Source organism: Ips typographus, linkage group LG11 (genome assembly GCF_016097725.1).
Source record: "Ips typographus isolate SLU linkage group LG11, UJ_Ityp_2.0, whole genome shotgun sequence".
Taxonomy (NCBI): Eukaryota; Metazoa; Arthropoda; class Insecta; order Coleoptera; family Curculionidae; genus Ips; species Ips typographus.
Window position 1 is genome coordinate 2,753,846 of NC_138432.1, and position 14,079 is coordinate 2,767,924.

Genomic DNA, 14,079 nt, shown 5'->3' on the forward strand with positions numbered 1-14,079 from the left:
GGTACCAGAATTGTGATTCCACATAAACTGAGACAACGAATTCTGGAGGCTGCTCACGAAGGTCATCCGGGAATTGTCGCTATGAAAGGTAGGCTGCGTACAAAAGTATGGTGGCCCAAAATAGATGAACATGCAGAAAAGATTGTCAAATCTTGTAAAGGTTGTACATTAGTATCTACTCCAGGACCTCCAAACCCAATGAAAAGAAGGTCAATGCCTAACGGTCCATGGATAGATGTCGCAGTTGACTTCATGGGGCCGTTACCTAATGGTGTTTACCTTTTTGTTATAGTCGATTATTTTAGCCGTTACAAAGAAATTAAAATTATGCGATCCATAACTGAAATAAACACGGTAAATGTGCTAAAAGAAATTTTTTCAAGGCTTGGTTTGCCCATGTCCATCACATGTGACAATGGTAAACAATAGGGTTCTTGCACAGAAAATATTTATAGACATTTTGTATTTTAGGGAGTAGTACGTCATTAAAATAACCCCACCCCAAAATATTAATTTTCTTTTTTATGTTATAGTGAAGATATCTTGAAATGAAAATCCTACAAATTTTCATACTTTATTCCCGCGCAAAATCAATTATGATGGGCCTGACGTAACAGACCCGTAAAACGTTGCCTATTCACACCGCATACAGTTAGTACAATTTCAAAATAATTTCAGGTTTGAGCTATGTTGCCATATTTATTAGAAAATGCAGTTAACAGAAACTCAAACAAGTATGTGTGGGTGGGTATATTATGAGGTTTTTATATCTGAGATGTCAGTTATAAAACTACGTCTTTTCCTTTAGTACAAAAGAGAAATAAAACTATTTACCATAAATTGAAAAACTCGTAAATATTACAATTCTATGAAAAACACAAATTATTAAGAATTAGAAGACAATCCGACAACGTTGCAACATAAAATTATACTATTTTTTTGACAGTAATGAGTACTGACATTTGACATGCCCTTGCCGTTTTGCGGTTTGTCTCGTGTTTGGTAATTTGGTTTTGTTTTGAATTTGAAAGAGTTTAGTGCTGTTGAGTTCAACTGTTTTAATTTTTTTTTAAACATGACCGAGTTAGGGTTTGTGAAAGCCGATTCACGGAATCTACCTACAGTGGATGCTGTTATGGTGGCTAATTTTTTTGCAGAAAGTGATGTTTTTCACTGTGCTGAAATTCGTGGGGTTAAAGCTGAAAGGTAATAATACAATAAAATAAATAATTCAGTTATGTGTAGAAAGGTGCACTTTGTAAAATAACATAATAATAACAATATTGGTTTTAGTGCTGGGAGGCAAAATTATGGTGATTCTGCGATAGGGTATGTGCAAATAAAGCGGGAAGCTAACATATGTACAGTCAAAGGAAAAATATGTCCAGAGCACAAAGTAAGAGGGAAATCTTACAGTCAAACCATCACTCTGGATGAGCAAGCAGAAAAAGTTATTAGCTGTGATTGTCATGACTGTGCTGCATCTTCCGGTATTTTTACTTAATGTTTTATCAAGTATTTATTTATAATTTAATTTTGTTTATTAGGAGGCTGTAAACATATGATTGCTTTCCTAATGTGGCTGCACAGACGAAGTGAAGAACCATCACCAACAGAAGTAAAATGTTACTGGAAAAAATCAACATTGGCCTCTGTTGGATCAAGCATTAAATTCATCACACTTGATGATTTTGGTGCCTCAGCTGGAAAAGTAAATCCAAAATCAAATCCTGATGAGTTCTTGTCTTCAGTTATTCAGAAGGCTAAGGAAACAGGATCTCAAATGCAGCTGCTCAAACACTACTCAGAAGAACCAACTGAAAAGCAACTTAGTATCCATAAATTGGTGGTACTTTTTTTACAGAAAAGTGGTAATAATGATGCAGATGCATTTTGCAACTTTGCAAGTACACAAATGTCAATTGATGTATGTCAAAAAGCCTGCATAATGACAACTGAGCAGTCAGATTCAAAGTTGTGGCATGACTTAAGATATGCTCGAGTTACTGCATCAAAAATCTATGAATTTGCGAAATGCAAAACAGCCCCTGGTTCACTTATAGAATCTGTAACTGGTGGAATTAAAATTAAAGAGACCAATGCTATGAAAAGAGGAAAACTATTGGAAAAGAAAGTTTTGCAGACAGTTGAGAAACTGACAAACATCAACTTTAAAGCAACAGGCTTGCTAATATCACCAGGACATCCACTTCTAGGGGCATCACCAGATGGAATCTCTGAACAATATGTGTTGGAAATAAAGTGTCCTTCAAAAGAAAAAACAGTGTGTTTGTACATTAAGAATGGAGAAATTGTGAATAAATGTAAAGCACAAATACAGTTGCAAATGCACCTTTTTGGAAAACAAAAGGGTATCTTTTGTGTTGCAGACCCATTTTTTGAAACTAATGGAAAAGTGAGTTTCTTGTATGTGGACTACGATCAAGAATTCACTGAAAATTTAATAGAAGCAGCAGAAGCATTTTGGAAAGAGAATGTATTTCCCTTTTTACTTAGTAGTTTTAAAAAACATTAGCTGGTTAGTTTTGTTGACTTTAGAGTATGTATGTATTTCTGATTTTTCTCTTTCTGATATTTTTGTAAATACATTTGTAGAGATCTTAATTTTGTTTTCTTTTTTATTAAAGCTATTAAAGGGTTTGGGGTTGTTAGTTTAATAATACAAAATAAAATTATATTGTAGTAGTAAATTGGCTAACCTGGAAACATTAGAACCACTTCCTTGCTGCAAATAAAAAAATCATTTTTGAAAATTAAATTATTCTATTTGAATAACTAGAAAAAGAAAAAAATTAATAATATTTATTTAGCATAAAAACTACATAATCTATCAAATATAACATTACGTGTACAAAAGACACAGTGCTATCCACTACAACAAGACACATGTTTATATAAATTTAGGTAATATCACAGTAATGTGTAACAAAACTAATGATTATCCTTTTATTAAAGGATCTTGTAAATTTACTAATCCACAAGCTATGTTTACAACATGGTCAGTTAAGGGAATTAACTTAGAATGTAAACAAGAATGTGGCCTTAAAAAGTTAAACTCCCTCACTCGGCGAATGACACGTTCAATATGTATTCTTAAGCTAGCAATTCTTTTTGTGGCCATCACTTCCTCCTTTGACAGCTTAGCATCGCTGGAAACACTGGGCGGACGCACTAAGGTACAATTTTTTTCAAGGAGTAGTTTCTCAATGTTTTTAAACCCCCGGTCCGCCATCACAACTACTCCAGGTTTTAAAACTTCTAAATAGCCACTGTTTTCTAAAACACATTGATCTGTGGTACGGCCACCAAATCCTTTTGAAATAAAGTTTATTATTACATCTGGCGCACAAGAAATCAAATACTTTAAAGTATTTGCCTTTTTATATTCTGACCATGTCAGTGCTTGTTTAACAGGATCTACAGGTTTATGAATTTCTATTTCAAAGCAGTCAATAATGCTCTCTACACTTCCAAACCGCGCTCTAAATGGTAGAGGAAGTTGAGCTTTTATTGACTCACTAGAAGGCCATACAATTAGTTTTTTTAATAAGGGACCCATCAAAACTACTCCTTCTTTGAATATCTTGCTTACTTGGGCGTTACTAATTTGGGCGTTCCTCAAGGTAGCGTATTGGGCCCCCTTTTATTTATTATCTACTTAAATGACCTCTGGCAGGCTTGCCCTTCCGCTTGTCTGGCAAATTACGCAGATGACACTAATCTTGTAATAAGTGGTGGAGGCTTGGCAGAACTTGTAGCGCGGGCTGAAGAATATTACTATTCTTTAAAGTCATGGTTTTCCAAAAACAAGCTAATTCTAAACGCTGAAAAATCACTTTGTATTGTGTATAGAACCCAACAAAATAAAATGCACGTTCCATCTGAGGTGAGGTTCGGTGACGATGTGCTGGCTGTGGTTGAGGAGGCCAGACTTCTTGGTGTCCAGATAGATTATTCGCTTAAATGGAAATTTCACGTGCGCAATCTCTGTAAAAAATTGAATACTGCATGTTATGCTCTGAGAACTGTGGTAAGATTTCTTGACTATGAAGCATCGGTGGTGGTGTACTATGGCAATTTCATTTCGATGCTTCGATATGGAATTGTGTTTTGGGGTAATGCCAGCAACTTGGAGCAACCTTTTGTTATCCAAAAGAAAGCGTTGAGAATAATTTTAAATCTGGCATTTAAACAATCATGTAGGGGGGTTTTTCGACAGAACGGGTTTTTGACTGTTCCAGCCATATATGTGCTCGAGTGCCTAATGTTCCTCAAGAAGCATCCTAGATGTTTTTCTTTATCAGCCATCACACATGAACATGGTGAAATAAAAAATAAAAAATAATAATAAAAATGAAAGAGGTACTTTCGGTCTAGCAGTGCACGCTTATGCTGTCTGTCTTGTGTTAATTTTATATGTATTTGTTTTCATTATTCTGCATCTATCTAAGTTTATTTTAAGTAATAATTGTACTGTAAATGTTCTTTGTGTCAGTTTTGACGTTTTGACGCAACCATTTGACGTATTTCAACACATTTCTGTTAACTTATTGTTGTTGAAATAAAGGCATTTTATTTATTTATTTATTTATTACTGAACTTTCACTTAGTCCAAAGGCATCTGCAAGTTGAATAAATGTACGTCCGGTTTTGATTTTCATCAAAGTGATATGTATATTTATTTCTTTTAAGGCAGTTTGTTTTTTGACCTCCTCAATGAACCACATCAACTCCTTTGAAATACCTAAGTACATCTTGGGATGCCTATTTATTTTAACCATAGTTGATTGCAATGCCAACTCGGAAATATTTTCTTCCCTTATCAAATAAGCGTCACTCTCACTTGTTGGAATTTCTTCCGATGTGGAAATGTTTGGAGGTGAAGATGTACTTGATGAAGGCTGTGACAAACTGGGGGAAAAGTGCAATTTTCTAGGTTTACCACTAACTTTCCGTTTATTTGGCTTCTCTTCTAAATGTTTGATTGGAGAAGTAGCTTGTTCTCTTGTCAAAATTTTTATAGGTGAATTCAACTTATTCACACAATGTGGTGCAACTTGAACAGCTTTGCTCTTATAGTGAGGTTTATATAAAACTTGCTCACTTTTATGAACCGTCTGTAACTGGGATGCAAGTGGCGGTGTGTTTTGATCACAAACAGTTAAACAAGCTGATGTACTTTGAAAAGTGGTACAACTTACTGGAACTACTTTACTTGCTTCTTGAAATTTTGCCACTTTTCTTGGAACTTCTTCCTCTTGTTGTGTGTTTGTGAGTGCACTACTCGTTGAATTAGAAGCCAAAACATCACATGAGGAGATGGATAAACTCTGTGGAAGGTTGCATCGCGGGATGGCAGTTTTTTTCATTTTTTTTCTGCATTTCATCATTTTCCACTCCATGTAGTTCTCCATATCGTTTGGCAGCTACAATAAAGTACAACATAGAGTAAAAATATTTCTACAAAATTTCTGGTAGGAGTAGGGGCCTTTAATAGTATCAGTTTAAATTAGATTCAACCAAGGATTAAACTAAGTATATTACCTAAAATGTACTTACGTCAAAGTGATCTTCACAGATGTATAAAGACTTTCTGGCAATTTGTTGCGAATCACGTCCAGTTGCCGGTATCCACAACAATCTTGTGCTTCTATTTGAAGGGATTTGAAAAAATTCTTTGGTTGGTGTTTTGATGGAAGTGTTGCTGCAGGACGACATCAAACACCACTTATATTCTCCACTCATGTTTAGATACAAGGTATAATACGATAATTGTCACTTGATAATAACAGGAAAATTAACAGTAACCGTATAATAACTCAATTTCAAAAGGAACACAGAGGAAACACACAACAAACAACTAAGAGACACGACAATAAAGGACAAATTGACAATACGATTATTACGAATACGCCATTACGCCAATCTGCTCTAGCTCCACTTCACTTCAGCACCGAGCATAGAGAATAATACTATCACTAGTACAAAGTCAAAGTCGAAGTCCAGAATTCTCAAAATTGTACTGCACTGAATTTTGGCAACGTTGTCTCATACGGGTTATCTACGTCACACGATTCGGCGGGCGTTTCAAACGCATAATTGTTTTATGTCGATTATTGGCATTAAACGGAAATTAAAAAAAAAAGGGAATGTTAAAGCTTTGTATTTGACCCCTATAGTGCCGATTAAAGCAAAAAAAAAAAATGTTCAAGAACCCTATTCTGTAGCCAAGAAATTAAGTCATTTTGTGAAGAAAATGCAATAAAAATATTTTATACTATACCCTATTGGCCCCAAATGAACGGTGAGGTAGAACGTCAAAATAGGGACATACTAAAAAGACTTAAAATTAGTAATGCTGTAAAAACTGATTGGCAAGAGGAAATTTTTAAATACTTGATGTACAATAGTACACCGCATACCACTACAGGAAAAACCCCGCATGAATTGTTTTTTAAACGTCAATTTCGTGACAAAATACCTAGTTCTATTGACACTGGAAATGCAACTTTAACTGAACTAGATGAGGAAGTGATTGACAGAGACCGGGTTCAAAAAGAAAAAGGGAGAGAACTGGGAGATAGGAAAAGGAAAGCCACAGAAAGTGATTTACAAATTGGAGATAAGGTATATCAGAAAATTATGGTTAAATCAAATAAAACAACTCCAGACTTTGACTCTACTCCATACTTAGTTACAAACAAAATGAAAGGTGATGTAATGATAAGAGACGAAAACTCAGGACAAGAGTTTCGCCGAAATGTAATTCATTTAAAGAAAATCGAAGGAGAATGAAAAATTTCTGACGATAGATCAGAGAAGAATAATTGAAAAATAAAAACTAAATTGAATATGATTAGGTATACTTATGTTTGTGTTTTTATATTGTTAAATTATTGTTAACGGTTATATTTGGTATTAGTTTCATATTGTAGGTAAGTAATTGTTGTGATATATGTAACATAGTATTTTAAGTTGTCATATATCTATCAAGTATAAGTTGCGGTTTGGATTGGTTATATATATTAAATTTTTCATAATAGTTATAACCTCTGGATACTGGAAAAAGGAAGAGATGTAATGTATTGATCGTACTGACTGGTACCCAAGGAATGTATTATGATGATGAATCACAAAATAAACAGAGGATTATTGAATGTGGTTTCGGAAAGTAAAGCAGACCAAGCAGAGTGAAGTGGTGTTATATTATAACAAAGTGTTTTATTTTCCTAATTAATAGAAGTGAAGAAAGAGAACATTACAAAAGCCATTCCGTCAAAGTGATTTATCGGTGACAATGAGTTCAAGCGACGAAAATGATGTGAGTTGTCTTTCTACTCCACTCCACAGCAGTCGTCGAAAAAATATCGTCTATATTTCGAGCCGAAAGTACTTTTGCCGCTTTTACATGATTGCAGCGTTCGGCTTCGCCTCAAGCTGCAATTTTCATGTGCAAGCGGCAAATATGTCCTTTCCGCTCTTAATATAGAATATACTATTGTACAAAATCAATATCTATAGGTCATATTTAAAACCAAGGGAATACCAAAAATACTGCGAGTTGATCGAGGAACATAGGTAATTTTAAAACCATTTTAAAAAAGAAGTAAAACATAAAATTTATTCTAGTTCTAATAGGGAGCAAAATGCAGAAGAAAACAAGTTTTCGTCACTATCGGGACGACGAATTGTTGACATTTCCTATTTTCTACAGTCCATTTTAAATTTTCTTCATCATGGATTATTTTCGTGTAAAGCGCAACATATTTACATAAAAAGAGAAATGAGACAAGGCTTAATCTCAAAGTTTCTCCTAAGTTGTCGAGTTTGTAAAACCGATCACCAGGTTCACAGTGATGACCCTGCGAAGAAAATATTTAACGTGAATGGAGCAGCTTTAAATGCAAGCGTTTCTGTTGGAATTGGATATGACCAAACGTATGAATTCTTGTCTCTCCTAGAGATTCCACCATTGTCGAAGACGAAGTATTATTCGTTACAGAACGAGTTGGTAGAGGCGTACAATGAAACAGCTTGGTCGTCAATGATTGAGGCAGGACAGGAAGAAAAGAACCTTGGAATACAAAATAATGAAGTAGATCAGCTTGGACGACCACTAATTACAGTAGTGGCAGACGGAGCTTGGTCAAAAAGATCGTATAAAAGGAACTACTCTGCATGCTCCGGCGTTGCAGCTATAATTGGGTACCGTACTAAAAAAATATTGTATTTGGGTGTGAAAAATAAATATTGTACTTGGTGTAAACCCTTTGGCGAAGATATAAGTCACTCCTGTTACAAAATTTTTTCCCGGTTATCCACTGCTATGGAAAGCAAAATTATTGTAGAGGGTTTTAATTGCAGTATTGCTATGCATGGACTAAGTTATAAAAACCTAGTTGCAAATGGTGACAGCAGCGTATACAAAAAAATTTTGGAAAACGGCCCATATGAAGGTACATTGGTATAAAAGATAGAATGTCGAAACCATCTTCTAAGACGCTACTCTAACAATTTAAGGCTTCTAATAAAGCGAAGGATCAGTTGTGGTGGAAAAGTTATTCCATCTTTTCTTTGTAGTTATCTTAAAAATAATATTTTAAGGTTACGAATAGCCGTTGATTGCGCCGCAAAACATTACAGAGTCACAAATGACGATTATGACACTAAAGTTAAAAACCTACAGAGTGACATAAAAAACAGCATACATCATGTATTTGGCAATCACCAACTATGTCTTGCATATTACTGCAAAAGGAAACAAAAGAAAATAATTTGATTCCGCAAATGGAAGAATGTGGTTTGCTTAAACATATACAGTGTGACCCATTTAGAATGGAAACACCCCTATAAAATTTTAGGTTATTAACCGATTTCAATGATTTTTTTTTAAATAATTAGGAATGAAATGTCTATTACGGGAGAAAATTTTAAATATTTATTTCAGTTTTCAGGTCATATTACGATACTTTTTCTTGATAGAAAATAGAGAATTTTTATTAGCGATTTTTTATTGAAAAAATTACTACGCCACTGGATCTATAGTGCTTTCAAATAGCTGTGACCAAAATTTCATGAAAATCCATTCATTAATAACAAAGTTATGACAAATTAAAATTCAAAAATCCTCTAAGCTAACGGTCACAAAAGAACACCCTGCATCAACTGTTGCCATAGAAATGGTGTTATTATTTACTTGTTTATTATTAATTATTAATTGATTAATTTCTAAAAAAAAAAAAAAAAAAAAATCAAAAAAAATAATCAAAAAAAATAAAAAAAAAAAAAAAAATTTGGTCACAGCTATTTGAAAGCACTATAGATCCAGTGGCGTAGTAATTTTTTCAATAAAAAAATCGCTAATAAAAATTCTGCATTTTCTATCAAGAAAAAGTATCGCAATATGATCTGAAAACTGAAATAAATATTTAAAATTTTCTCCCGTAATAGACATTTCATTCCTAATTATTTCAAAAAAAAAAAATCATTGAAATCGGTTAATAACCTAAAATTTTATAGGGGTGTTTCAGCTTAGAGGATTTTTGAATTTTAATTTGTCATAACTTTGTTATTAATGAATGGATTTTCATGAAATTTTGGTCGCAGCTATTTGAAAGCACTATAGATCCAGTGGCGCAGTAATTTTTTCAATAAAAAAATCGCTAATAAAAATTCTGCATTTTCTATCAAGAAAAAGTATCGTAATATGACCTGAAAACTGAAATATTTAAAATTTTCTCCCGTAATAGACATTTCATTCCTAATTATTTCAAAAAAATAACCATTGAAATCGGTTAATAACCTAAAATTTTATAGGGGTGTTTCCATTCTAAATGGGTCACACTGTAGAAGCCTGCAATTACAGACTTATTTATAATGCCAAAAGTTTACTTAAAAACTTAAATAATAATGTTTGTGAGGGCTATAATAGTTTAGTCGCTAAATTCATTGGTGGTAAACGCATTAACTTTTCATGCCGCGGTAGTTACGAAATGCGGTGTAATGCTGCCACAATATTTTTTAATTCTAAAGGACGCTTCCATGACAATTTCCACAAATCTGTTACTACCAGAAGTCCCGGTCTTTATACTAAAAGATTGATCAAAAAAGTATTAGGCCAGAGAAGCCGTCAAATAAGATTAACAAAACCTCGAAAAAGATTATTTCATAAGACCAATGATGATGGCCACGATAGAAACTACGGACCGGAGGCCGACAAAGATCCTGAAATAGACAATCAAGAACTGGAAAGACTAAGAGAACCATTTCTTAATGAATTGGCAAAAAGTGACGATGAAATTAATAGGATTTTTGAAAAAACTAAGAGCCAACGACTTTGCGACAATTGGTTTTCTGAAAGACGCAAACGATTAACTGCGTCAAATTTTGGAAAAATAGTTAAACTAAGAGCATCGACAGATAAAAACAAAGTGGCGCAGAGTTTGATATCGTCAACGTTTATGGGCAACGTGAGTACTAGGTATGGGGTTGAACATGAGACATTGGCAATTAAGGATTTAGCACAGGTTCTTGAAGTAGATATTAAAGATTGGCTTAATTATTCATAAAGAGAATCCTTTTTTGGCTGCATCTCCAGATGGTCTTATTGGTAATAACATTATTGTGAAGTGAATTGTTCGTACTCGGCGAGAGAAATGACCCCACAAGAAGCTATAGAAAAAAAAGTAATTAAATTCGGCAAAATGGAAAACATGATTTGTTCTTTAAATCGTAATCGCCCATACTACTACCAAAATCAAGGACAGCTATTTGTAACAGGCAGAAAATTTTGTTATTTTGGTGTATGGACTCCAAAAGGTTTTGTGTACGAACGTATCAAACCCGACACAAGTTTATGGTCAGAAATGTTTCCAAAATTACGTCAGTTTTATATGGAAAATTGTTTACCTATATTACTGAAGGAAAAGTTGTACGATATGGTTTCTTAATTCCGAAGTTGTTTATTATTACCTATAGTTCAATTCTTTACATAGAAAACATTGTATATTTATTTTTAGTTGAATTGTCGTCCTAGAAGAGGAATCAAAGTAGCAAGTTTCCTGCCTAGGTATGAAAGTTTTCTTTCAGTTCTTTGTATCCCGTCCGGTTCAGTACCTTCAATTTTTAATATGTAAATAGTAAGTCAGTACCATCTGGCTCGGTATTCTTAAGTTAAATTATTTATTATCTAGTAATATGTAATTTATTCATAGGTTATATCCCGAGACGTTTAAGTTTTCTCGGGTAAATTGTGAATAGGTGGTTTTTTGCAAAACGGCTCTCATTGTGGAACTAGAAAAGTTCTCTGAATTTGATTGGCTACTGGTACAATGTGTCTAAATTCACATTTAGTCATAAAAAATAATATCAGTTTATAAACAACACAAAAGTAACTAACTAGGTTATTGCCGCTAATACACCGCCAGCAGGTCACCGGGCAACCAGGTACCAGACGCAGCGTCAGCAGGAAAATCACCAAACCTTCCAATGTGGAGCACAGAACAATATTGGTCAGCACGTATTATTTTAATTCAATTTGTTTATAACGTTTGTTAATTTGTATAAATAATTGTTAACTGTTAAATAAAAATAAGTATTAATCCAACAGCGGTTCTTACTCAACCTTCCAACCTAAACCTTATACAACAATAAACTACCAAGTATCCTGAGCATTCTTCCTGAATTCCATTACAGGAATTTACATTGGTCCTTCGAGCAAAAAACCTTCAAAAAACCAACTGATTAGAATTCTCTCAAGCCTGTGCGGTGCCCAAGTATACCTTGGGTGGGAGTGGTTCTTCTCAGTTAATTCCCTTTACAAATAAACACACATACCTTCCTTCCTGCTGTAACAAGGGCCTTGTCTGGTTGCAGCATTCCAAACTGATTAGAATTCTATCAAGCCTGTGCGGTGCCCAAGAATACCTTGGGTGGTAGTGGTTCTTTTCAGTTATTTCTTTGTATAGCAGGTGCACTGTCTGGTTATACAATTCTTGACCAAATCATACCATCCCCAACCAAACAAAGAAATTGGTTGAGATACCAGCAAACAACAAACAACAAACAAAAAAAAAACACCTACTAAAATCATAAGAAGAAGCCAGGACATACAAACCTAGAAGAATGGAAGAAGCCAACGAACTCGCCAAGGCACAAGATCCCTTGGGTAAAAAATTAAAAACCCTATTTACCAATTACAAAAAAGACGCCCACGAGAGGAAAAATGAACAATATTTTCTCAAGAAAACTGCAGAGTTCGAGGCCATTTGGGAAAGCATTGAAGAAAACCATAAGCAGCTTATAAAGCTTGACGTTCCGACGCATCCGTATTTCACAATCAGTTATTTTTGTCAACTACAAGAGCTACTCCAAGAAATTACCAAACATATTTCCGATTCCAAACAAAAGTTTCTTCAGGCAGCCAAGCCACTCGCACAACAAGAAGCCTTATATTATAATCCGAACCAGTGTCAAGCACCGAAAAATCGTTTAAAAGAAGAAGAGGTCCGAGTAAACCAGATGAGTCAAACTTTAAGAGACATCTCAACGGAACTAATCAATGAGCAGTCTCGAAGTCGATATCAGTTCCTACTAGAGAAGTTATCCAAGCAATGGGACGTTATCTCTGAAATATACATCGAGCTTCAAGTTCAAGAAATTGACCATACCATCAAGAATCCCATACAAGACCTTGAAAAGCAGTACGAAGAAACAGTACAAAACCAACCAAGACAAGATTCAAGGAGTACAACAAACTGTGAGACAATGCAATATAGTCTTACCTCAAATCAAATTGACAAATTTTGATGGCCTATACGAAGAATGGGTCACATTTTGAGATATTTTCATCAAAGTGGTTCATGAAAATCCAACAATTACAACAATAGAGAAAATGCAGTATCTTAAAACGCATGTCAGAGGGGAAGCTGGAAGACTGATCCAGCACTTGTCCATAGCAGAAACCAACTATAATCCTGCTTGGAATATTCTCAATGACAGATACAGCAATGATAGACTCATAGTCTCCAAACTAATAGATAGGATCTTAGATCTTCTAGTAATTCAACATGAGTCACCATCCAAGATAAAGCAGCTTCACGATACAGTTGTGGAATGTCTTGAAGCCATCAATAATCTAAAAATTGATACTTCTAATTGGGGACCTATTATCAGTCGCATCATCTGCCGAAAATGGGATCATGAAACCAACAAGCTTTATGAACAATCGCTAAGCAAGCCCCATGAAATACAGGACTTTGTTGAAATTAGAAGATTTCTTCAAGCAAGATTCCAATCATTAGAAGCAATGTCAGATGCACAAAAGAAAAATCCATACAACTCAAACAACAACAATGACAATAACAAACGCAGAAGTACTGATGCCTGCAAGTACTGCAATGAAGCCCACTTGATTTACCACTGCACAAAATTCAAAGCATTATCATCAGAAACTTCGACTAAAAGCTGCCAAGGACAAAAAGCTATGTTTGAACTGCTTAAACCATGACTACAAATCCAAATGCAATTCATCAATGAAATGCCGCATTTGCAACAATCACCATCATACAAACTTACACATCGATTCATGGAAAGCACCACAGAACAGAAGACTAGCGTTCAAAAACGAAACAAGAAGCCATGTTAGCCGACAAGATGAGATGGTATTTTTGACAACAGCACTCATTAGAGTTAGAAATGTTTATGGAAGTTATGAAAATCTGAGAGTTCTCATCGACCCTGGCTCCCAATCAGCATTCATAACCGAAGAGGCTGCAAGTCTACTCGGCCTGCCCAGACAGAAAATTCAAGCGCAAGTTACAGGACTTGGCGCAGGAGAACCACAAGTGTCAAAATCCCAGTTACAGCTACTAATTAAGCCGAAATTTTCCAGCAGTTGCCAACTTGATGTTGTTGGAATTGTTCTGCCTAAACTAACACGAACTCTTCCTGGAGTAGACCTTGACGTAGACATATTACAATGGAAGAACGACATCCTTGCTGATCCAACATTCTACAAACCTGGCCCAGTAGATATACTTCTTGGAGCCCGAGAATATG

At 34.7% G+C, this 14,079-nt stretch overlaps 1 protein-coding gene across 1 annotated transcript; it reads left to right on the forward strand.

Moving 5' to 3' along the window:
* The first annotated feature begins 998 nt into the window (after positions 1 to 998).
* Positions 999 to 2,536, forward strand: LOC145735686 (uncharacterized). Its single transcript, XM_081989665.1, has 3 exons — positions 999 to 1,206; positions 1,294 to 1,490; positions 1,548 to 2,536. Exons 1-3 carry the CDS (start codon positions 1,076 to 1,078, stop codon positions 2,534 to 2,536), a joined length of 1,317 nt encoding a protein of 438 aa, XP_081845791.1. The 5' UTR covers positions 999 to 1,075.
* The last annotated feature ends 11,543 nt before the right edge of the window (positions 2,537 to 14,079 follow it).

Excerpts from the sequence above, each read along its gene's own strand:
- LOC145735686 (XM_081989665.1), top strand. The coding sequence starts at position 1,076 with ATGACCGAGTTAGGGTTTGTGAAAGCCGATTCACGGAATCTACCTACA. Across the intron at positions 1,207-1,293 it reads CGTGGGGTTAAAGCTGAAAG|TGCTGGGAGGCAAAATTATG; the intron begins GTAATAATACAA and ends TATTGGTTTTAG. Across the intron at positions 1,491-1,547 it reads TGACTGTGCTGCATCTTCCG|GAGGCTGTAAACATATGATT; the intron begins GTATTTTTACTT and ends TTTGTTTATTAG.